This window comes from Schistocerca piceifrons, chromosome X (genome assembly GCF_021461385.2).
Source record: "Schistocerca piceifrons isolate TAMUIC-IGC-003096 chromosome X, iqSchPice1.1, whole genome shotgun sequence".
Classification (NCBI taxonomy): Eukaryota; Metazoa; Arthropoda; class Insecta; order Orthoptera; family Acrididae; genus Schistocerca; species Schistocerca piceifrons.
The window spans coordinates 306,125,292-306,152,436 of record NC_060149.1 but is presented as its reverse complement, the minus strand read 5'-3'; the positions used below and the strand labels follow the sequence as shown (position 1 = coordinate 306,152,436).

Here is a 27,145-nt window from a genome sequence, read left to right as displayed (position 1 = left end):
GCCCATTGCCTAATCCAAGATTGTCGCGAAAACACTCGCCTGTACACGTGAGCCATCGAGCACGCCTTGCTTAGTACCTCCACAAGTGGATGTAACAAAGTTCGCATGACTACTAAATTTAATTGATCAATTAATTAACCTCTCTGATGCGGAAAAGTGCCATGTCCACCTAGACTTGGAATCAATTTTCGCTAGTGCCACACCCACCTGGACTTGGTATGAAATAGTTAAAGTCCCAACCGACTGCCACGTCCCCTTACCGACCCATGCTCGTTGACCAATATGTGTGAATGTGTAGTGCATCAGTCCTTTTCCAGTGAATTCACAGGTGACTTATATTAGTAAAAGTGCACTTTATTATTTATTTTATACGATTTTCATAGCTTAGGAGTGAAACAATAAGTGAACGTGAAAAATTCAAACTTCGTAGGATGAGGTGGACTTAGGTTTGTGCACATGGCCCAATTGGTCTTTTTTTTGTAGGTGTGACGGATTATCGTGTTTGAACTTTCGTGCCACAAAAATCGGCCATCTTGAATAAATAATAATAAATGATAATAAATAATTGTAAATGATAAATATAATAAATAGAAGTACTGTTTTACAGACATTGTGGCGTGTGAATTTGAACATGGCGCGATTTTCTATGTTTGTGGAGGTAGGCCAATAATAATAAATAATAATAAATGATAGTAAATAATAATAAATGATAATGAATAATAATAAATGATAATGAATAATAATAATTAATAATAAACACAAGCATGGCTTTGCAGGCATTATCCTTTTCGAATTTTTTCTGGAGGGTTATGTAGTGGACATAGCCCAATTGGCCTATTTTCCCGCAAAAATCCGCCACCTTGGATGATGTCATGTGCTGTTGCCAAGTCTACACGCTGCCATCTTGGATGATGTCATCGCTGCCATCTTGAATACATTTGGCTACAATGGAATGTGGGGTGACACCGGCCTTGCCCTACTACTGGTGTATGAGGAGGTTGGTGCACTGCATGTGGACCTCAGGACATGAGCTGACATTTGAAATTTTCAGCTACCTCCAACACAATGGACTTCCTACTGACTGACCTAACTGTGCTCGTATCCTCTGATAGGAGGCAAGGGGAAAAATGCAGTACTATTTAGAAACCAGGTCATTGCAGGAATGAATCCCAACAAATATGCCAATCGTAGTATCCATCAATACGAAGCAAGGAAAACTTGTCGCACACAAAGATTATCAATTTAATTAATTAGTCAAGCAATCTGATAGAGTGAGGGAATAATTCTAAGACACCCACAACTGCAGATTTACCAGGTAAACGCTGGTTTGTTTGCTGTTTGATCCGCCTGCAGTGGTGTGCTACAGGACGAGAGAGAGAGAGCTGGCGTTTTGACAGGAATTTCTCGGGCATCAAATATCAAAGTGTTGCCACCACCTAACGCTTTTGTTCAAGTGACCTGCATGTGCAGTGGTGCGAGCTGGTGCTGAGTGTGAGGCATCGAATGGCTGAGGGTGGATAGTGTGTGCTTCGCAACTGAAAGATTTTTAACAGTTTAGTTATGTGCGATGACTGTTTCATGATGGTATTACTTGTGCAACTGGAATAAAAAAGCGATCTATTTAATTACTCTTTTTTGATGTATTTTGAAATACCTGTATATTCCCATACAGCAGAGAATGATGAGGAAGAGAGATCCAACGCCTTCATAATTAATTTTTTTTATAAATAAACAATATAACCTCTGCTATATAATTAAATTTTCTGTTTATGAGTTCCTTCGTCTCCAGGGCAGAGCCGCCAATTTCCGGGTAGGGGGTGGAATGAGAGAGGGGAGGGGAGGGATGAGAGAGTTACCAGAGGGGTAGACTTAATTAAATGATCAATTTAATAATTAGTTAATCAAATTGATAGAGTGGGAGGGAGCTATTCGAATAACTCAGGCCTGAAAGTGTGCCTGTATCAGTGAGGGGGGGGGGGGGGAGGATGGTGGTTTCACCAATTTTCATGGTGGGGGGGGGGGTAAGGGAGAGGGCGGGCGGTTTCCTAGAGGGGGAAGGGTTAATTAATTGATAGATTTAATTAGTTAGTCGATGAAACTGATGTCAAAAGTAAGGTTGTATTGGTGAGGGAAGTTCCCAGAGGGCTGGAGGGGAAGGGGAGGACAAAAAGTGTCCTGACCACGACTTACACTTGCAAGGTATTGAGGACCTTGCACAGGTCCCGTTCGTGGTCAAATACACACCTTCTACAAAAAAGTATGGAAATTGATTTAAGGGAGTAAAACCTTGCCAGTACTTATTTATATCTCTTAATTCATCTTTCTTGTTGAGAGGTCCAACAATGACATACGAGGGTTGGAACTTAAATTGTGGCAACTATTTATTCACAACCGATACAAAAGAGTTACATGTTTGCACCTGTTACTGTCCTTAAAAGTAGTCACCAGCGTTGTGTAGAATCCGTTGCCAGTGACGTGGAAGTCATAGTATACCAACTGCAGAGCCTGTTCTGTTGATGGTGCGAATGGAGCGATCTACTGCCTGTCGAATCTCCAGAACAGTTCTGAAGTGAATGCCACAAAGTGGTTCCTTCATCTTTGGAATCAAATCAAAGTCACAAGGACTTACACCCTGGGAGTGTGGTGGATGGTACAGTACTTCCAATTCCCATTGACCACCCACAGCATCCACAGCTTGCGCTGTATGCGCCCGTGTACTGTCGTGCAAAATGGTGGGTGGGTTGGGAAGAAAGTGTCGCCGCTTCTTTCGCATAGCTCGTTGCAAGTGATGCACCGAAAACGAACAGTAATACTGTGCACTGATGGTCTGCCATGTAGGAACATAATGCGTTTGGATAACGTCGTCACAGTCGTACACGAAAATCGCCGTACTGGGGCTCTGACGCACTTTCGACTTTCGCGGAGACCCACAATGACGCCATTCGTTAGATTGGCGTTTCAGTTTTGGCTCATACGATGTGGCCCTGTCTCATCTAGTGTTATGATATAGTGTACGAAAGCCTCTCCTTTGTGCTCATAGCCCTCCAAGTGCGTCTGAGCAGCTACATAATACATCGATTTCTGCATTTCCATCAAGTCATGTGGAACCCATCATGATGCAATTTTTCGCATTCCCAGGCGTTCCTACAGGATGAGAAACACAGTCGTATGCGCTAATCCGGTTTCATGGGAAAGCTCATGAATCGTATGCTCCATTGTTCCTGTTTCTAAAACATAGTGACACTGTTACGTTAAGACTGCTCACTCAAGAGTGACTGTGTTTCCCTCGATTGTGCACACGCCGGTGACGTGGGACGGGTGAGTCAGTTTGCTTGGAGGTGAGGCAGGTACGTCAACAACGTGTGCTACCAGCGACAATAGTAGATTGCTTTGCATAGTGTCTCCACACCAGTGTTGCCACTATTTAAGTTCCAACCTTCGTATTTTAAACAGAGTCAGAAAATGTTTTTAATTAATAGTGGATTATACATCAGACTATGAGCATAGTATATTGTGGGACCACAACATATTGTCGCAGCAGAAGCTGAGTAGTACCGTGGTGTAGTGATTCTAATACTGAACTGTTGAATGGAGGGTTGCGAGTTCAAAACTCAGATGGACTGTACTATTTTAATTTCTATATTCGGTTCAAGTACATTATAGAAGTATCCACAAATGTCAAGAATCATTGTACTGGAATGTTCTACAGCTGTACATACACTGTATGTGTTCTGGCCGGAGGCAGTTCGCTCCACGCTCTTATTTGTGCACGTGATGAATAAACCTTCGTTAAGTGACGTTAGTGTTCATCATTCATCTAATCACACCTTCTTCTACGTGACAATATTCTGGTGGAGGCGCCGAGTATTGGAACTTGTGATAACACACATTATCGACGGCACAGTGGCTCCCATCGGGCCGCGACAGAGCCGCCGTTTACGTGGCGAGAAACCCGAGTTCGAGCCATATTCAACAGATTTACAATCTACCGGAGACAGAAGAAGTCGAGGACGTTATGATGACAGCAACTGTGTGCCACAACATGAGACATCCTTCCGTGTTCTCTGGTGGCGAGGGCCAAGATCCAAACAAGTGGCTGGAGGTATATGAGCGTATAGCCAAATTTAACAAATGGGATGTCACCGTGTGTTTGGCTAACGTATTTTTGTACTTGGAGGGCACTGCCAAGCAATGGTATGAGAACAACGAGGAGGAGTTCACAAGCTGGGAAGTATTCCAGGTGGAACTGCGCAAGTATTTCGGCAACACACAACGACAGAAGTCCAAGACTGAAGATAAATTAAAGTGCAGGGCACAGCGTCCAGGAGAAACTACAGCAGCCTACATTCAAGACGTCTTGGAGTTGTGTAAAATAGTGGATCCTAGAATGAAGGAGGAAGATAAGGTTGCACATCTGGTGATGGGTGTTGCTAAGGACATGTATCAAGCCCGACTCCTGAAGAAGGTTTCGACAGCAGATGACTTCATAAAATGGTGCCAATATATCGAGACAGTGCATCAAAAAAGAATTACACGCAAGAAGTTTGGACGGCTTCCAAACATCGTATCGATGTATGTGATGGTGGAAGCAACTGATTTCACAATTGTCCTTCGTCAGATAGTGAGAGGGAAAAGGCACTTGGATTGCATAGCGAACAAAAAACCGAGACGCTTCAGGTCATAAGGGAAGAAGTGGAACAGACATTGAACCCAATCTCTCGCCCTTCATTTCCCTTTAAAACGGTGAAAAAGTCGAGACCCAGGCAGAGTTACGTTCCTACAGTGCCGCACGAGGAACCTGTTTCGTCACCAAGGAAGACTGACGTCTGGAGGATCCAGCATAACCAACCAGTATGTTTCCACTGCGGACGACCGGGACATGTGATGCGCTATTGTCGGGAAAGGCGGCGGATATTTGAAGACGTCTGCGCCAGAAGACCGATCTTAGCTGACTCCAACTCTGGGACGACGAAGATGAACAAGAAGATGTGTGTGCAGGACGATGTAGGTCACCATCGCCGCAAGCTAGCCGCTGGAGAGGACGCTCCCCAACATGCCGATCGAGGTCTCCATCGCCCTTTAGAAGCTCCAGCCGATCACCTAGCCGCCGCAACCTGGAGAACTAAAGGGTGCGATCTTCCTTGGAGGTGAGGCCTCCGAAGAGAAAAATCCTCCGCCGTTGATCACTACAAAAATAATAGGAATCTACATCGATATCCTCATGGATGCCCGACCAGCCCAAGCTCTTGTGGACTCTGGAGCATCATATTCAGTCAATTCGGAGAAGTACCGTCGCCAGTTGCAGAAAACCGTATTCGTCGACAACAAAACATCTCTGCTGAAGGTGGCTAATGGGAAATGTGTAAAACCTACAGGAAGATGTATCATTCGTGTTGGTACAAGTGGGCATACATAGCCCTTCGAATTCATCGTCTTACAAGAGTGTAGTCATGGCGTCATTCTCGGATGGGACTTTTTGAAAGCTTCTCAGGCAATTATAGGTTGTGGTCGCTCGAAGATTATGCTGGACGAGATGAGATACTGTGAACAGGAAGGTGTGCATCAGAGTGTGTGGAGACTATGTGTGCTGGATGAAGTGATCATTCCTGCAGTCAGCGCTAGAAAGGTAACTGTCATGTGTCATGCCATGCATCAACCCCTCTGTCGTCTCATTTAAGAACGGACTCAGTGAATTTTGGATAGTTAACTGTCGCTGAGACCCACAGGTCCTTCCAAGACACATGTGCGTAACGAACGCTGAGCCGTTAATTGAAGAACATCTGAGCGTCGTAGAAACCTCCCATGCCAAGTCTGTGGGCGAAATTAGTGCTACCACTCGACTGTCACCAGATCTCACTAAGGAACAACAGAAGAAGCTACTTGCCATTCTTCAAGAATTCTCTGAGTGCTTCAATCCACAGGTGAAGAACAAATTAGACAAATCGACGGTGAAGCACTGTATTAGCACTGAAGACCATCAACCAATAAGCCAGAGAGCATACTGTATGTCAGCAACGGATCATCGAATAATTCGCGACGAGGTAGAGAAAATGATGAAGAATGACATCATTCAGGCTTCACAGAGCCCATGGTCGTCACCAGTGGTCCTCATCAGGAAGACGGATGGGAGTTGGTGCTTTTGTGTTGATTACAGGAAGCTTAACAGGATAACTAAAAAGGACGTTTACCCTCTTCCACAAATTAACGATACACTAGATTGTCTGAAGGGGGCTAAGTTTTTCTCAACCATGGAAATGTACTCGGGATACTGGCAAATCGAAGTAGATGAGGTTGATTGTGCCCCGAGGGCCTATATGAGTTTAAGGTAATGCCGTTTGGTTTGTGTAATGCACCAGCAACTTTTGAACGGACGATGGATAATCTTCTACGTCACCTGAAGTGGACGATGTGTCTTTGTTACTTAGATGACATTATAGTGCTCTCAGAGACATTTGATGAACATATAAAAAGACTGAGGGCCGTTCTTAAGTGTCTCCAACAAGGCACACTGAAACATAATCCAAGAAAGTGTCTCTTCGGAGCAAATGAAATCAAAATACTTGGACACCCTGTGTCAACTGAAAGTGTGCGGCCAGACCCAGAAAGCGTGAGATCCATAACGGAATTTCCTGTTCCTAAAAGTACTAGAGATGTGAGAAGCTTCCTTGGGCTATGTTCTCATTACCGTCATTTTATCAAAGACTTTTGTATCACAGCCAGGCCACTCCAAGAGTTGTTAAAATCTGATGCTAAATTTATCTGGGGTGGTGCTCAACAATATTCTTTCGATGTGCTGCAAAAAGCTCTGACGACTGACCCAATACTTGGTCTGTATGATGAGAGAGCACTTACAGAACTACACACAGATGCCATTGAGTATGGGCTCGGTGCTGTTCTGGTGCAAATTTCGGATGGAAAAGAGAAGGTTATAGCCTATGCTTCTAGGACACTTACAAAAGCCAAGAGAAACTACTCAACAACAAAAAGAGAATGTCTTGCTGTGATCTGGGCCATGTGCAAATTTCGACAGTATCTCTATGGAAGGCCATTCACAATTGTTACAGACCATCATTCACTTTGCTGGTTGACAGGTCTTAAGGATCCAACAGGACGACTTGCCAGATTGGCACTATGTATTCAAGAGTATGACATTACCATAGTGTACAAAAGTGGAAGAAAACACCAATATGCCGACTGTCTCTCAAGAAACCCTGTCCAAGACCATCAAGACTTTGCTGAAGATAGTGACTGTCTCACTGCACTCCAGGATCTCTCTGCTGAGCAGAAGAAGGACGCCAAGATATCTCAAATTATAACTGCCTTAAATCGGTCAGAGGATGTGAAAGGACAATTTAAGGTAGTTAATGGATTACTTTGCAAGAAAAACTTTGATCCGTTTGGAAAGAGGTGGCTACCAGTGATTCCTAAACACATGTGCTTGGATGTTCTACAGAAATTCCATGACACACCTGGAGCCGGACATTTAGGATTTATTAAGACATACAATAGGATCCGCAAGAGATTTTTCTGGCCAGATTTATTTAGGAGTGTCCATCACTGTGTGTCCCACTGTAGAGGCTGCCAGAGGAGAAGGGCAGTTCATCAGAAACCACCTGGTTGCCTCTACCAGTTCCACCAGCTGAAACGCCTTTCCAGCGTGTTAGGATTGTCCTCCTCAAACGATTTCCAACGTCTGCTAGTGGCAATACATGGATTATTGTTTGCACAGATTATCTGACACACTATGGCATTACAAAAGCCGTGAAAACAGCCAAAGCATCCGAGGTAGCCAAATTAATCGTGTAAGACATCGTATTAAAACATGGTGCCCCAAGGTTGTTAATTATGGATCGAGGGAAAGTTTTTCAATAGAATCTTGTGACAGAGATAAACTGTCGGTGCAACATTACTCATCATATGACGACTGCCTACCATCTGCAAACTAACGGGCTTATTGAACGCCTTAATAAGACCTTCGCCGACATGCTATCAGTGTTGAGCAGAGCAACTGGGATGAGGTGTTACCTTTCATGACGTTTGCCTACAACACTGCCAAACAATACACCACAGGATTTACGCAATTTTTCCTGGTGCATGGGCACGAGGCAACTACGATGATGGACCCTATGTTTCCATTACATCTGATGACATGGACGACGACTACATTGACCATGTGTTAACCAGAGCTGATGAAGCTCGGCAGTTAGCTCGACTCTGCATGCTGCAGGCTCAAGCAAACCATCGCCGAAGGTATGACGAGAGCCACCGCCCTGTTGTCTACCAGCCTGGTGAACTTGTCTGGATCTTCACTCCTGTTCGGAAGGTTGGTCTCTCTGAGAAGCTCCTCAGGCGCTACTTTGGACCTTATAAGGTAGTAAGACAGTTGTTTGATGTTACTTATGAAGTTGAAGATTTCAACCCTCACGCAAGATGACGACAGATCAGAATACGGTCCACGTCCTTCAAATGAAGCCCTACAAGGATCCTGCAACCCAGGGTAAATTCAATGCTCCGGTGACAGGCAACAAGTGGAAAGGTGATGAAGAGCGAGGCGGCAAAAGAAGTTCTAAGAAGATCACCAACAGGGCAAGCATCAGTCATCGGTAGTCGGAGTATACAGGACTGATGACCCTTTCCTGGGCTAGGAGGATGTAACACCGAGACGCTGTTCTCTTAAGGAGGGAGCAATGTGGCAGAAGAACCTGAGTAGTACCGTGGTGTAGTGGTTATGATACTATACTGTTGAGGGTCATGAGTTCAAAACTCATCTGGACTGTACCATTTTAATTTCTATATTCAGTTCGAGTATGTTCTAGAAGTACCCACAAATGTCAAGAATCATTGTAGTGGAGTGTTCTGTGGCTGTATATTTACTGTGTGTGTTCTGGCTGGAGGCAGTTCACTCTGCACTCCTGTATGTGCAAGTGCTGAATAAACCTCCATTAAATGAAGTTAGTGTTCATCATTCATCTGATTACACCTTCTTCTATGTGACAATATTAGTGTCTTATTGCAGATATCATGTTCATGTGAACTTTTGTTTTTGAAGGTTATGATGACTTTCCTTTCTTTGGATAGGATGAGACAGAATATTTTTCGCTAAATTCCCCTCAGTATTGCTTCAGTGTACTATTTTCCTTTCACTTCTGAAATACCTGCCTACTTTTAAAATATGAAGTGTTACTTGATTCTTACTTGTTCTGCGTGACTGGTGCGAATGCCAGCTGTGTGTGTTTTGTTCATAGCAGAGGAGAGATAGGTCTTTTCATTTTACAGTCAGCAACATTGACACTGAAGTAATAATAAAGGAAGGAATGTGATGATTAGAGACAATTCCCGCTCAAGTCCGCAGAGTGATTCTCACTGCACATTCATCTGGAGCGAATTGGTAACAGGCACAATCACAGGATCATTGGGGACATCGACCAGTTTGCTGGTGGTGAGACCCTAGTGTGTGGAATGTGTACAGGACATTACCTCTTAATTAACAGTCCAAGGAATATATGCATCTTTTCATATGAGCAGTTGCTTTGAGGTTCCTCGTCACATATGATAATGCCTGATCAAATTAAACTGCTTTGGTGGACAAAATTCTCACAGTCAAAGGACATGGACCGTGATGTATGAAGATCAGAAATTTACTAGCGTGCATCTGAGATGTATTGAGGATACAAATTACAGCTTCTTGTACACCATGCGTACTCCTCCAGACCTGTGCATTGCTCTTCTTCAGGAATGGGGATAAAAGCTCTTAAACCAATTTCTAAAATCAAGTCACTGCGAATCATTCATGGAAGGTAGAGCCAACAGTACACCCTAGCAATTGTTTTGATGTTGTGAAAGAGACTTTCAGATTTTTCTAATATGTAGTTCGAGTTTCTCAATTAAGTATTTGGAGTTTCATGCTGAAGCCCTGATTTACACTTTACTTTGTTCAGCAGCTCTTCTGTTACCTTGCTCAGAAAAATGCTCTCATTTCTTGTTTTATCCAAATTTCAGTACCAAGTATTATAGGACCCCTGATGATTTTCAGAAATACTTTAAAATAACTTTTTTTTCTATTTCTATAGTTAATTACTAGAACCTTAAGAATTCCATTTGCTGGGAGTAAATTTTGCAGTCTCATATCAGTACTTTGGAGACTTATCTACACCTATTTTCATCTTAGTCAGATGGAGAATTAGTCTAAAAACAAAGTGAATTTTAAGGTGCCTTTGATCTGTAATGCACACCTACGTCACAGCTTTTAATCACAACTTATACTGCCAGAGACATTGGTTGGCCTGTCTATTTAGCTCAAAACCAGAATGGAAGAGGGGGTTGTAGAACAAGCTACCATGTTAACACAGTTAGCTGCTGCATTATGTATAAGAATATAAACAAACAAATGAAATATGAAAGGAAATAAATGATAGCAATTTTGTAAGATTACTCAGGCAGCTGTGCTGAGGTTTTTACCTTCAATAGTGAGAAAAATTTAGAACTGATGAGATTTTGACTCCGCATGAATTAAATGTAGCTGAAGAAACGATATAGGCTATTATGAGAACTGCTTGTAGGAATTTAGATTTCTTTCATACGTACAAGCACGAATAGCAACCAAGAAATCATTGCAATGATAAAAATGTAGCCACAATACTTTTTATAAATATATTTTTCATACACTTTATGAAAACTGAATATAACATGACATCATTGTGTAACTGTGCATCCTTATAGTTTTATTCAATTGAGTTTGAGCTGTAGAAACAAGGAAAAAAGTAAACACTTTTTCCCCTATTTACTAACCACCACGAACAGTTAATGTTTTGCAGATGATGCAAAGAATGTGTTTAATGAGCACATTTCCTCTGTTCCTCATTCCATTACCTTGCCTGGGCTGTCCATGTGCTGTTAATTCATAAATTAGTGTTAAATATGATAATCGAAGTGCCTTAGTGGGAAAAAAAAGGCATGAAAAGGGGTAAATGTTAACAATTTCCTATACAGTTGTCATATTGTGTGTTCATCTGGTCAATGTATCAGCTGTATGGTGAGTTGTTACCTTTTCTCCTTTCGGTATTGGTGTTAAATCATATAAATGTACCACATAGTCGTGAAGTACTAATGAGCAGGTAAAATTATCAACATAGGAAATTATACAAATCAGTTGGAATAAGTAACTAACAGATCAAACAAAATATTAAAATATTTTTTTTAATTTTCAATGAAATCATGAACAACAACAGTAACAAAAATTACAATCATAAAAATATTTTGCAATATACTGTACAACAGCTGTTTAATTTATGCTGAATTAACAGCATAGAGCACTGTGTAACTTTTACCCATTACATGGGAGCTTGTTAGTTGTAAACAAATCCTTTGTTATTGTAACTGTTAGCAGCACAGACTGATGACTAATAATAATCCTTTCCTCAGCTTGATGTAGCACGAATACCTGTATGTAAGCACAATATATGTCACCAGGCTCAATATGGATTATACATATGAAATTAGGTTACTGACTTCATAAACATGTGAATCACTTTTAAAATTAATATAACACAGTAAAATAAATTAAATTTGTACAAAAAATTACCAAAATGGCACAGGGGTTCTCATTATGAACACATAGATTAAATATAATATCAGTGCCCGTTAAAATGTACACACAGTCACATTTTCATTACATGAAGAGGCAGTTCACAGTCCTTAAAGCTTTTGTATTGGAAATAGCTGACAGCTCGTTAGATAAATACACGACATAAAAAATTTAAAGCGCTGTCAGTGAATAGTTAAGCACGAAAATCTAATTTTTCTGTACTACCATGGCCAAGAACAATTTATGTTCTCTGCAATGCAGAGTTTTGAGTAACCAAGATTTCTTATGAAACATTCATAAATATTAACTAATATTACACTGGTACAAGAAGTTATCCACACAATACCAAACACCATTCATAACAATAAATGTTTCAGCCATTGTGCCAGTAGCTTGTTAAGACTTATTTATTCATAATTTCATTGTAACAGTTATCACAGACTCTGACTGGTTTCTTATTGTTCCCAACAGGTGCCAGTTTTGAAGAACACTCATTGCAAAATATCTGTCCACAATTTCGACAATGGTGTCTCCTCACTATCATTGAAAAGTCTTTGTTGCACTGAGCACATTGCGGAGCATCCGAATCTTCAGTCCATTTGCGCCCAGTCAACTTTTCGAGGTCCAGCTGAATTACAAACAAAGAAAATGAAAGGAGATGATTATCGGTCAATTTTATGAATTAATCTTAGTACATTGTTCATTAAGCACTTAGAATTTATGCAATATCATAAATTACTCATACATACTTCAAAGAATATTTGACATAGTATCATTACTTAAGCCTGGAACTGAAAAACTTCTTAGTCATTACTTTGATCGGCCGTAGGAAGTCCTCTGTGATACACCAAACACTCACTATTGTTTAAATACTTATTAATTAGTACAGTTTCAGAAAGAATGCACCATACTTGATTTCCTGTTATGAACTGTAAACAAATTTTTAATTATATTGTCATTTGCTCCTCAGTTTATTCCCAGACTTCATTGTGCTGGAAGTTTACTCACCCACCAGAGTCCTCATACCACCAGAACAACTATCTTTAATGTTTTCTCCCAAGAGTGATAGTTCTGCAAGTTATTCAGGAGAACTTCTGTGAAGTTTGTAAGGTACTAGAAAGGAACAAGTGGAGGTGAAACTATGAGGGTGGCTTGTGAGAGACACTTGGGCAGCTCAGTCAGTAGAGCACTTGCTAACGAAAGACAAAGTCCTGGACTGGTGCACAGTTTTCACCTGCCAGAAACTTTCAATTGTCACACACACTGCTGCAGAGTGAGTGGTTGTTTTCTTAGAGGGAGGGAAAGAGTGAGCATGTGGACATAGAAGAGGGAACATTTTGGTGTAGGGCAGGGCATCTGCATGCTGCACACAAGAATACAGGGATGAAAGAGTATGGGAAGATTGGGGAGGCAAGTTAGCGAAAGAGATATAAGAGAAGAGAAGAGAAGAGAAGAGAAGAGACCATTAGGATTTCACATCTCATTGACGAAGAGATCATATAGACGGAACACATGTTTCGACTAAAGGAGAATGCTGCAGGAAATCAGTAAATCAGTCACCGAATTTTGAAAGGTACATTCTCAGTATTTGTCTTAAATAAGTTAAAAAAACAACCTAACTCAATAATGGCATGGAGATTTGAACTCTGCTCTTCTCAAATGAAATCCAGTGCATTAACAACAATGGAAAAGGGCTATAAACCTAACTAAAATGAGTAAGAAGCTGGTGTAGTGGAATGGGTGGGAGGCAGGAGAGGGAGAGGAGGAGGAGGAGGAGGAGGAGGAGGAGGACAATGATGACAACAAGGAGGGTTGGAGTTATATTTAAGAGGGACTAAGAAGGACTGAGGATGGGGATAGGGGGCTGGGAAACTGATAGATGTTTGGGAAGGTACACACTCCAACTGCACACTACAAAGAAACTGGTAGGCATTAGTGTTAACTAGTTTGAAAACTTACCCATAAGGATAACAGTACTTTGTATTATAGTGACATAGGGAAGAGGATGTCATGGATATGGTAAGTGAGTTAGACTGACAATCATTCAAACATAGATATTTCTCATCACCATGAGAGCTTTTCATGAAATTTTGATCACCAAATTTCTCACCCACATGTGAAAATATTTTGTTGACACCCACCCATGATAAAATAAAAGAAATTGGAGCTGACATGCAAAGATTTAGGTGTTCATTTTTCCCAAGTGCTATTTGGGAGTGGAGTGGTTGAGGAATTGTTTCGAAGTGGTTTACGAACTCTATGCCTACACACTGCAGAGAAGTCATTTAGATGTACAGGGTGATTCTATGATGATGTTACAAACTTTGAAGAGATGGTGGAGAATGGTAAATGTATGAATTTGAGGTAAGAGATCCTGGTCAAGAAATGGCCAAGTTGAAAGTTGTACGTGAAAACCATTCTTTTGACTGTGGACCTCTTCTACAGCAAGTGCTTTCTTTCCATATTTTGGGAGGAGGTAGTATGGACCAAAACAAGGAAAAAAAGTCCAGTAAACATGGGCTCTAGGGTGCTTACCTTTAGAGCTATGATCACTTTTTCATCTTTGCTACTGTGAAACACGTCGCTTCCACGGGAGGAGTGCTCATGGCTCCTCAGGTACACATTTCAAAGCTCATGTTTCCTAGGCAATTTTTTCTTGATTTGCTCCATACTACCGGCTCCCCAAATATGGAAAGCAAAGAGCTTGCAATAGAAGAGGTCCACTGTCAGAGGTACCAGAAAAATTTTTGCACATAACTTTTTACCTAAAATTGATACTGCTTTCCTTTCAAATGAACTATGAAAGCTTGTATCATCATCATGGAATCACAGATGTTAACTGGCAGTAGTAACTGGGAACATTCACAACTACGAAGTAACTACGGACATACACCGACATAATTTAAGATGGAATGACAACTAAACCCAGGAAAACAGATTAACTTAAAAATAAAAATCTTAAGGAAACATAATTCATCCACAAAGGAGATAACTTCCAAAACATTTGTTCAACTGATTCTTGAGAATTGCTCATTAGTCTGGGATCCCTTACCATTTGATAAGAATATTCACTCACACACTTAGTCAAGTTAGCCCAAATGGACACACAAACATTTTATTTTGCTGTCACCAAGTTATGTGGCATAAGAATCACATTTTTATATTTTACATTTAACTACAATTTTATTACCCATGGTGTAGAATCAGTCACATTTTTATTGTGCTGCAACAATGAAAATTTGTTTCACTGAACCTGTCTCTTATACAAGTTCAAGTTATTGTATGATAAGGTTTTTACTGGTATCCCCAGTTTTTGTTCAACTTGTGTCTGCTAAAAGCATGATTTGAGAATGGTTGTCTTGACAACTGACACTAGTCTAGTTATCAAATTTTAATTTTTATATATGTACATGGTTTATGCAATTAAAAGCTTTTCGAAAAAGAGATATTTTACATTTTAACAAATAATTGCCTCACATGATGGAAATATGACTGTTCTAACTGCAACGCTTACCACAACATTGTGAAAGTTTTGCTATAATGTAAAATACAGTACAAATATTTTGATCTGAAATAATGTTCTATAAGCTCCAACCTGTAATGTCTGGTTTTCTCTCCCAAGCTCTTGGAGTGCAGCCTGACTCTCATCCAGTTTCCGCCTCAGTTCTATAATCGTGTGGCGTAAGTTTTCCATCTCACCAGAGGTAGTATAAAAACGTTGAAGAAGAGTTTTATGTTCGCGTTGACTTGCTTCTAATTGAGCTTCAAGTACTGTCCAAAAGAAAAAATTAATATATCATTACAGGTACTAATATTAGAATATATAGGGTGACAATTATAGAACTATATAAAACCAAATCATCATAACTTCTCAACGGTTTGTGTTCCGATGTTCAAACTACACAGTTGGCTGCAGTGCATGATGGAAATTACTATGCGCGTGTATAGTTTGGTTTAGTGATGAAGCAACTTTCATTTGGATGGGTTCGTCAATAAGCAAAATTGGCTCATTTGGGGGACTGAGAAACCGCATTTCATGATCAAGAAGTCTTTTCATCCCCAACGGGTGACTGTGTAGTGTTCAATGTCCAGTCACAGAATAATCGGTTCTATATTCCTTGATGGCACAGTGAATACTGAATGATATGTCAAGGTTTTGGAAGATGATTTCATCCCCATTATCCAAAGTGACCCTGATTTTGACAAGATGCAGTTCATGCAAGACAGAGCTCAACCATATCGAAGCAGGAGAGTGTTTAAAAGTAATGAAGGATCATTTTGGGTACCATATTCTGGCTCAGGGGTACCCGGAGGCCACTAGCATTAGCCTCAATAGGCCACCATATTCTCCAGATTGGAACACTTGCAACTCCTTTTTGTGGGACTATATTAAAGACAAAATGTACAACAATAACCCCAAAACCATTTCTGGGCTGAAAACAGCAATTCAGGAAGTCATCGACAGCATCGAAGTTCCGACACTTCAGCAGGTCATGCAGAATTTCGCTATTTGTCTGTGCCACATCACCATCAATGACGGCAGGCATATCAAACGTGTCATAACCTAAATCTGAATATCTGTAGTTATGTTTACATGTTGAATAAAGTGTGCCGTAGTTTGTATCTAATTTACTTTTATTTCATGTAGTGCACTAATTGTCACACTGTAGCCGACTGACAACATTTTTAAACAAGTCATCATCATCATCATCATCATCATCATTATTATTATTATTATTATTATGGCAGTAAAAAAGAATTTCAAAACATTTTGTGTATTTATCATGTATACAATATCTTGTGAATGGCAATTAAGTGTTTCAGGATGAAATAAATACACAAAAATTTTTTTTTTAGGACTCCCCTTTCCATGTCATATGATCACATGAAAGACACAATCAAGACCAAATATAAAGGCAGGTTCATCAATCAAGTGCAACACTTTAGAACTGAAAGCACATTTATTACCAACACTAACATACAGCCAGAACAGAACTGATTTCCTGGAACAAGAGTGCAGTTATTTATACAAACATAGAATACTCCAGAATATACAAACATACAATGTTTAAAGAATCTTCCACAAACAATTAATACTTAATAAAAAATAACTTCTGGTGGTTTGGTTTGAACTAGTGACTGGCAGCATGCCAGGCAGCTACGCTAATCACTAGGTCACACTGTACTACAGTCAGCGACATTGCTCCCTCCCCTCTGTTTCAGAAATTCTCACTGGAGCTGACTGGAGCACGCTGGATACAGATATTGTATAACAGTCCTGGTGGACCGTCGCATTCTGGTCATGATGTTTGACCCTCTTCACAGCGACGAACATCAAAGGCAGCTCCTTCCATTGAGGCTTCTTGATTAATGAGTGGGTTTTCAGCATCCTTGAATCACTCATCATCAGTCTGCATCTCCTGACCGTAGTAAGGCTTCATATGTAGAACGTGGATGGCATCTCTGCACTTTTGTCTTCTTGATGAAGGCATAATCCTTGACCTCATCTGTAACTAAGGAGACAATAGAGGCCAGAGTAGCACTTCAGCAACTTTTCCAATAGTTCCACAAAAATACGTATCAAGTCTCCCAGACCGTATCTCACTGCGCAGTGCTTGACATTATATTGCTCTCAGTCTTTCTCTAGGGTGTGCAGGGTCCAAACGCAAGCCATCTGCCTTGCTCCTTTTGTCCTGGTGGTGAGGTATCTCACATGGTCATCTCGAGTATCATCCACTTGAAATGGGAACACTGTACCCATTGGCATTTCATCCTCGTGACATAGTGTCTTGCTTCGCTTTGTTGTATGTGACTGTTATGCTGGGCAGTATTTCTGCTCGACATCAATGCATGCTGAGAGCATATCTGACAATGTCTTATTAAAGTGATCTGTGAGTCCATTAGTCTATGGATGGTATGCAGTTGTCAACCTGTAGGTGCGCTGCAATAGGAAATTACTTTTAATATAGTCTTCATTGGAAAGCTTTTCCAAGATCAGAAATCATAATAGAAAGTGCTCCATACTTCAAAATGATGTCTTATACAAGGAACTTTGCAATTTCTGGAGCTTTGGCACTTGCCACAGGTGACAGCATAGCAGGTGATGTAGTTAGTGCAGACTATCATCCATTGATTCCATTTTATCCATTGATTCCATTTTATCAACATTATGAACCTCCCCAAGAGGTTGATTCCAGTGCTGTGACATGGCACTGCTGCAGGCAGGAATGGTACAAGATGCCTCTGAGATGACAAAGGCATGTGCTTCTATCAATGGCATTCCTTACAGTGGCTCACACAGTGTCTAACAAACTGGTAGAGACCTCGCCAGTGATACTAATGTCTGATCCAATATAGAGTCTTCATGAATCCCAGGTCTGCAGATGTTGAACCGTCATGGAAAAACTTGAGGTTACCTGGCCGTAGATGGGCTAGCATGATGAGTAACCATTTATGCTCTGTTGGATGACAGTTGTATTAGTTTATTAATTGGAATTCGACTTTGCTGGATTATTCTTCCTTAAGGCTTCTGTAGTTTTTAGAAGTACCAGATCTTCCCTTGGTTTGGCAGCGATGTCATTTAATTCAGTGGTGACTGAGATTTCATCCACACTGCTGTGTTCTGCCAAAAGATTCCTTGAAAGGCAGTCAGCATCCTTGTGCTCCGGTTTTGTTTAACACTGTGACATACTCCTGATGCCTCAGTACCCATGTCACCAACTGAATCAACAGATCCTTCACGCTACTCAGCCAGTATAAACAATGGTGGTCCATCACAATGGTGAATGGTTTGCCAAATAAATATGGCTGGAACTTGGTGATAGCCCAAACAACTGCAAGGCACTCTTTCTTGGTTGTAAAGTAGTTCACCTTGAACTTGGAGGGTATTCTGGAAGCATAAGTTATCACATTTTCAGCACTTTTCTGAATTTGCAATACAACTGTGTCTATCCCATAACAGCTAGCATCATTGTGTAGTCATCTTAGCATTTTCGTCACAGAATGCTAGTACTGGAGTAGTAGTTAGCACCTCCTCAAGGACAAGGAAACATCTTTCTTGTACCTGGTTCCAAGAAAATTGGTGCAGAATGGCTAATACTCGTCAAGGGTTTTCCTCATTCAGGCCAGATCTTATTGGCAGTTCGATAGTCGCTTCCTCCACTGTATTATCTGTAGTGGCAGCGGAGCACGATTCTTCATTGATGACACTAAGCCGCCCTTTCTGGAATGGTTCAGCTGCTCCTACACATGTACCTCTAGGGACGAGTTGTGGCTGCTCATGATAATTAGTGATTCTAAGCACTTCTTGATCCTCTTTACTGCTTATAGTTGTCACTGACATCTAAATTTCTTTTGTGAGCCTGTGAAGCTTTTTGTAACTGACGAAAGCTTCACAGTTTAACTGAGCATCTCAACTGATGACTGGAACTCGTCATGTTGAGGATGATGGGATAACAGTTTTCTAAACAGCAAACAATCACCTAGGGCAATCTTTGTCATGTGCTTTTTGCACTAGTACTGTCAATCTGGAGCTGTGATCTTCCACAGTCTATGACTGCTTGTGATCCATGCACAACATCCCATCCAATAATAACCTTATGAATGACCTGCTGTGTTCTATCCTTAATAGTCTTTTTGCATTACATATTCCTGTTGGCTGCTTATTCCCATTTGTGCCTTCAGTAAAATCACTTTTGTATCACAGAACACAGTCTTCTTTCGTTGACAATGATAATTGTGCAACATTACAGAAAACGGAGCCCTGAGTCAACTAGTGCCTGGACAGGTCGGCTGTCCATGATGACATCAATGAAATTTCCTGACATTTTGGTAACTGTGGCAGTCTCACATACGTACCTGAGGAAAATTGTATGTGGAAGATAAAGCAAACCAATACTGTTGTAGTCATCCTGGAAACTGCTACACAAAGTGACACGGAAAACATAATGAACCATAAAAAGGTACAAGAGAGACTGATTTGAGAACAGCCTAAGAAAGAGAGACCTTTAATGATACTGGACAACATCCCACATGGCACAGATGCAAAGACACAATATACATGCAGAACTTTGACGATAAACTTACTAAAAGTTTCAAAAATGGCTTTACAGTATGATTCACGACAGGACCAATAGGAAGAAAAGTGGTCCATCAAGTCACTGGAGCCAGTTCTGAGGTTAGAACAGCCCTCGTGAAGCAACAAAAAGCATATCTTGGGTTTCATTCGGTTTCAGTGAAAGACTATCTAGTAATGAGCAGTGCGTTCAGTGCCAAGACCTTTGTCATTTCGCAAAACACTGGGATAAACAAGCAGTAATTTGTGGACATCATGGGGAAGATGGCCGTAAAAGACTGCAATAAAATCAAACAAGCAGCAGTGTGTGTGTGCCTTGTAAATATAGGGTAAAAAGTGCACATGAAACAGAGACAACTGTTACACATATCAAGCCCTCCTAACAAGGTAGGGTTTAAGAATGGATTGGCATCTCACAACACAAGAAAGCAATGAGGACTCTAATGACACCATCAAGTGCTGTCTATGTAAGAAATATAAATCACAATCAAGGATGAGGAAAGACGCTGAAAGAGTGAGAAATTTCAGCGAAAAGTGAGCAGTAAGTACCACATAAATGAGCACATGACACAGACCAAACTAGAGCATCACACACCTCCAAAAAGCAGGAAAGAACTTTTTGGGGAAAATTTAGAACTATGTGGTGTAACAGAGATGCAAGATCACAGGTGGATATAGGAGTGACACATTATACAAACGATCAGGATTTGGTGACACAAACTGTGCTGTTGTACATAAAATGCGGCACCACACAACCTGAGGCAAATACTGCTCTGCCTACAGGTGTACAAAAAGATTCACCAATGTAGTACGTGACTCTGCAAAAAATACAGTACGACACTCAGAGCCAGTTTGCATAGGAAACAAACACCTACAACAGAGAAGTAACCAATAAAACACAGATCGGAACAGATCCGTGACAGATTTATGAAAACATAGAGAATGCCATGTAACTCACAAGGCCGGAAGAGCCAATGACGCTTACAACTGGGTTAAGACATCAGGTATGCAATATGCATCCAGAAGGGGAGTACCATATTTTACGGACTATAAGATGCACTCCTTTCTTAAAAAAACTACTTCCAAAATTTACGTGTGTTAATATAAAAATCCACAGTGTTTGTTTTAAAATTCCTGTCAGTCTTAAAAATGGCCATATATTCAATTCCGCGGGAAATCTGTATCAGTGCACTGATGTGATGAACATGAGTTACAGGGATTCAGAAGTTTGTTGACATCGCCCTTCTCCAGCCCTGCCATCACAAACCCAGAACACTGTCTAGCTTATAATGCATCATTACAGTCTAAGGTGCAAGTGAACTTGAATTGAAAGAGGTTTATGTTATCGGTAACAGTACAATACTTTTGTTAGTAGCTAGTTTCATAATGGAAAAAAAAGGTATTCATATGATGCGGGCTATAAATTGAAATTTGCAGCATATGCAAAAGAACATGGAAACAGAGCAGCTGAGCAGAATTTCAGCCCTCCACAAACAGAAAAAAACCATTCGCGATTGGCGGGCTAGCAAAGAGGAGCTGGGGGGGGGGGGGGGAGGGAGAGAGAGAGAGAGAGAGAGAGAGAGAGAGAGAGAGAGAGAGAGAGGAAGAAGAAGAAGAAGAAGACTAAATGTGCAAATAGAGGACTGATTGCAAATGCTCAAAACTAGATGATCACGTATTGAAGTTGATTGTAAAAATGTTATTTAAAAAAATGCTTAAAAATTACAGCACAGCTTATAGTCTGTAAAATATGGTATATTACTTTTTCTGTAACTGATTTCTTAGATATACTCCATCACAAAGTGAACAACCTGCCCACAGAAGATGAAAAACTGGAGAAGTTACTAAAACACGATTCTGTCAGAAGAAATGTATCATTCTCCTTAGACAAGTTGTACAAGCACATCATGATGATGCATGGTCATATAACTCTGGATTATGGATGAGAAGGGCAAGATTGTCCAATATATAACCATCGTCCCTAATGGAGATAAAAATAAGACAGCTTAATGTTATGAGAAGTGTCAGTGTATTGCATGAGGCTAAGAGAGTGGCAAAAGACATTGCAGTTGGATGTACTGTGCCTCCAAGAACCATATCCTAAGGCAGGAAAGGTCCTTAGTATGCCAATAACTGCCCAGATAGTCACCCAAGGGCAACACCCTATGGCAGCAATAATAGTATTTAACAAGGTCATAGAAGTGACAAAAATATCACAGTATTGTTCAGAACACGTAATCTGCAAGGAAATGTTAACCAGTACGGACAGTTACATGCTGGTTTCCACGTAATTTCAATTCAGTGACGAGATCGATGAGTCTGCTAAGACTACATGACATTAGTCATCTAGGACTAACTACGCTTCTTGTGTACTCCACTGATGCAGATGTGAAGTCAGTATTGTGGCATAGCTACCCGGCTGATGGCAGCAGAAGACAACTAGAAGCAGCCATTATAGAACTCAACCTACAGGTACTGAATGCACCTCACAGTCTCCCTACCTACAAAGTGAGGGTCAGAGCAACCGCAAATATAGACATCACTTAAGCAAATACGATGGTGGTGTGCCACGCAAAAGTCTGGAAAGTTGAGTGTGGAATGACACTGAGTGATCACAATATCATACACTAAATGCCACTGTCAATGTGACCTTAAGGCCCAAATACAACCTCAAGGATGATAATTGGGAAGAACTAAATGGGTATTTCAGTGTCTGGGAAGTCTACTGCTGGGTGAAAATGTATATGTTAAAGAGCAAGGACTGACAGTGACTATGTCATTCTAAAGGAGCACCTTGCACCTGGACTGAGGTGCTGCTGAAATTAAGACATGAAAGAAAAACAGTGAAGAAGTTATATCAGAGCAGCACGACCCAAGACGAGAGAGTCCGGAGACTGCATAGATACAGGCATGTTAAACAATGTTTTAAGGGGGAGTTATGGAAAACAAAAATGGAATGATCAAAACAATTTGTGGAGACTCACTTAGAAGCTAATCTCTGGAGTATAACATATAAAATTGTCTGCAAGAAAACGCAATCACTAACAATCTTATCCATGCTCAGAAGGGATGATGGGATGGTAACAGAAAGCTGGGAATAGTCACCTGCCCTGCTAATGGAAGACTTACTTCCTGATGATGGAGAAGGGGGTGAGACAGAGGATCAGTGTAAGTTACAAAAAATATTATGGGAAGACTGTAGAAACAATAAACTTGTGTACCCTTTCACACAAAAAGAAATTACGTAAATAATTTTAAGACTGAAAAAGAAAAAAGTCTCCAGGACTGGATGGGATCCCTGCCGAAATAATACAAGCCCTAGATAACCAATTAGATAGTTACTTGTGTGAACTGTACAACAGGTGTGTCTTGTAAGGGTGGGTCCCTGCACCATGGAAGAATGCTAAAGTGGTAATAACTAGTAAAGGGTAAGATAAGGATTAGATGATACCAAAATCCTACAGACCAATTTGTTTTTTGAATGTTCCTGGCACAATATTTGAAAAGAAAAAAAAAAAATTATGCAACAGATTATGAGATTATAGACTGCTACACAGGATGAGCCCTTACCAGTACTTGTTTAGAAGAAGCAAGCTGACTGACGACACAATTAACAAAGCAATTCTGCTAGCAACAGATGTTCGTTCTATGGATGCTCTAGCAATGACAACTGATATTGTTGATGCTTTTGGTAACTTTGGTTGTGTTAGTGGGCTGGATTGTCCAGAAGCATTGCACAACTGCCTGAGAGATTATTGTCACAGGTGACACACTTTTTAATATCCCAGGAAAGAAAATAATGAAGACAACAACAACAACAACAACACACTATTTGCAGGAATCAGTGTGTGTGTGATTCAGGGTTTTGGGATGTAGCACTGGAGCCCAGGCTACAGAAATTACATGACAGCGACAACATAGGTGGTGTAATATTTCTGGCTTTGCAGCTATCATATTCAGCTACAAGAAGCTGTTTTTAGAGCAACTGAGAAGGCAGCAGTAACAAGATGAAGTAATGTGGTGTGAGGTACCAATGACAGATGGTTTGTTCAATACAGGTATCATGAGAAAGACTGCCTAAATTGGGGTCCTCCTCCGCGATTGGCTGCTGCGTTCAGAAGTTGTGCAGAAGAATGGTAATCTTCTATTATTAATATTAGACAAACTAAAGAGTGTATTTGCTTGCATTTCAAATTAAAGCATCTCTCAATAGCATGCTATCATTCCATTATTTCACTAGTATTAATAACAAACAGAATTATAAACAACTGTTTAATGAAAAGGCAGACAAAGCATTTCCGTGATCTTCGGATCGTGCCTAACTTAGATGGCAGGCGAAGTGGTTCAGCTGTAAGAGCAGAGCTGGTTTAGCAGTCTTGGAGGCGGGCATGTTATCCATCGCAGTATCAGTTAAAACTTGATTTGCAATGTCTAGTTTATAAATGTGAGAGTCGGTTCGGCAGTGTCAGAGGACCGACATGTTGTCTGCCATAATCAGTGTCCATTAAGACTTTACAATGAAATGAACACATACGTCAATGGGGACAGATGAAAATGTGTGCCCCGACCGGGACTCGAACCCGGGATCTCCTGCTTACATGGGAGACGCTCTATCCATCTGAGCCACTGAGGACACAGAGGATAGCGCAACTGCAGGAATTTATCTCTGGCACTCCTCTCGCGAAACCCAGATTCTCAACTTATTGTCCCGCACTACATTCGCAGTGCCCCCGCCCATTATACTCATTATTTGTGGCGTGTTGCCGATTCCTGTAAAGAGTTCGGGCACTGTTTGTGCATTCGCACAAAAGAAGAAGATGGTCAAGTGGCCGGTGAGCCTTAACTTTATATATACTAAGATGGTATCTGTTCTTTCAGACATGACTTTATTAATAATGTATGACTTGTAGTAAATGTGAGAGCTGGTTGAGAAGCCTCCGAGGACAGACATGTTATCTGCTGTGGGCAGTGTCAGGTTAAGACTTTATTAGCAATTTATGGTTCTGAGGGGCAAACAATTCACCTCAGATGAAGATGTCCAGCTGTATGTGCGGAATTGGTTAACGTCGCAGCCCCAAGGAATTTTATGAGACAGCCATTCACCGCCTTGTGTCTGAGTGGGACAAGTGTCTCAACAGCCAGGGTCAATACTTCTAACATACAGATACTGGTTTCTATAATTGTGCCTCTGGCTCATTTCTTTTTGAATGCCCCTTATAGTTAAATAACAGCAATCACATGGAAGTATGAAGAATGCTTGGAACTAAGATCAACACGAAAAAATTGGTAGAAGATCGCATATTGCAACTATAGCAAAATAAATGGCACACTTCAGGCACAGGCAGGAGAACATACAAATTTCTCCCTAACATCAGGGAGAGACTAAAAATGAGATTTCTTAACCCATCGAGTGGGCTGATACATTACATGACTGGTCATGGCCCCTATGCTATCCAAACAAAATCAAAAGGTAGATGAATGATAGCTGCATCTGCAGCAGTGTGGGCACACTATAACACACATTGGGGTGGGGGCTGCATGCTCTATGATGAGGTGGCAGGTAATGGCTGTCAGACATTAAGGATGTTGGATTGCAAAGTAGCACTAAGAAGCGAGTCGACCTGGCACATCTTGGATGGTATTGCAGCCGCAGTATTTGAGAAGGCCAAGGAAGACTTCATGAGGCATTCAACCACAGGTTAACATGCTGCCATCCCGGTTAGACAACATACTCTCCAGATGGAGACGAGACAACTGAGGTCAATGACCACTGAATCAAATAGTTTCTCAAGAATTTGCATTGTGTTGGTTCAAGTGATCATGTGGACTTCCGAAATGTAACAGTGATTGGTGGAATTACTTGTTACAGAGGAAATGTTACTGAAGTGCTGCCCAATGCCCAAGGAATTCAGCAGACAATTGCTGTTGACCAGGGTAGTATGAGGGCGATCCAGTAGCAGGGACAACCACCTACAGGTTAAGTGCAGTGAAATAAATGAAAAAACAGAACAGATTCCGTCATGCTTAAAGTAGTATTAGTCGCTGGGTTACTAGTTAAGCATTTGTTATAGTACTGTAGTGGTAGTAGTTGTTTAGTATTAAAAATATAAATATCAGAAATAAGTAGTTAATATATAAATTTATTATTATACAAGAAAGTGTGCCTATTTTAGCTTTTCAAATAATGGACTGTAAGAGTGAAGAATAAATAAATAAATAAATAAATAAATAAATACCAGATGGTTGCTTTGCTTAGTTTTCCTTTATTAAGAAGCTGGGTGTGCAGCTAGCACCTCTGTACCATGATGGGGAACAACTACAGTATGTTGGGGAGTAACCTTATCCTGGATACAGCTACAGGCTTTGCCCCACAGGTTGACTATAATCATCAGTGGCTGACTAGCGTGAATAAAACTGCCAAGATGGATGGTGTCTGGTGGTGTAGTAGTTGTTGAAAATGTGCATTCTTTCTCTGCAGTAGTGTACAACATGCCCAGGGTGCCCACAGAGGAAGCGCACAGCTTGTTTTTCCTCTGTTCTCCAAATGTCTGTTCTTACACAGACAATTATACTATGCATAGGAGTTGGTTGTACCTGTGTTGGTCAGATGCTGAGTTGTTGTTTGATGGCTGCAGCATAAGTACAAGGTGGCTGACTCCATTCTTCCTGGTATGTTTGGCTAGTGGTGGAGAGTGTTGCTTAAGATTGATACACCTCATTTTCATCATTCTCTATTACCTCCTGATGTATGGGGTCAACATTCAACACTGCTATCTCTTGTGTACTTGGACCAACATTTCTGGCTGCCATATACTGCTGTATCTGTTATCTTACTATCTGGCATATGACAGAGGTGATCTCACAGAGGTCTTCCAGAACTGCCATTAAGGACCACATTAGGCAGTAGGTCATATTTATATCCGTTTGTGCAACACTTTTCTATTGCATTTCCTCAATGTGCTGGCACCACCAAAATTCCTTGGTCACTGTGGCATCCTTTACCAGAAGAGCTAGGTACATGTCTTGTGCAACGCCTTTCATGAAGTGTGACTTTTTTGGCTTCTGTCATATTCGTATTCACAATTTGGTATAGGGCCAAAACTTGTCCTGCAGTTGTTCTTCCACAAAGCAGGCTAGATGCTGATTGTTGCCAAATGTTTTCCTACATTTGACCTGGAATTTGTCCCAGCTATTGAGCTGCTCAAACCATTGCTAGGCTGTGCGATCCAAGTAAAATTTCCAATTTGTCAAACACATAATGTCATCCCATCTGCTGTATTTGGCAATCCTTTCAATAATTTTGCTGGGTCCTGACCATCGTCTACAGAAAACAATGATGGATACCTGATGTACTGGTGACTTACTGCTGTTTTGGAGTCCATCTGAGTCCTTTGTATAAAGATATTAGGAACAATGTCCCTGCAGGCAATGGCTTTTACATTCCCTAGTTGTAGACAAGGTCATGTTGATGTTTTGAAGTACCAAGC

General features: G+C 40.9%; 1 protein-coding gene across 1 annotated transcript in view; it reads right to left on the bottom strand.

Annotated features, from left to right (window-relative positions):
- Positions 1-11,263: 11,263 nt before the first annotated feature.
- The window catches only part of LOC124721846 (early endosome antigen 1-like), a 206,412-nt gene continuing 190,530 nt past the window's right edge, over positions 11,264-27,145 (bottom strand). The window contains exons 15-16 of the mRNA XM_047246977.1: positions 15,180-15,355; positions 11,264-12,212 (exon numbers count right to left, since the gene is read on the bottom strand). Coding sequence (XP_047102933.1) covers positions 11,988-12,212; positions 15,180-15,355 — 401 coding nt within the window. The 3' untranslated portion in view covers positions 11,264-11,987. The remainder of the gene's footprint in view (positions 12,213-15,179; positions 15,356-27,145) is intronic.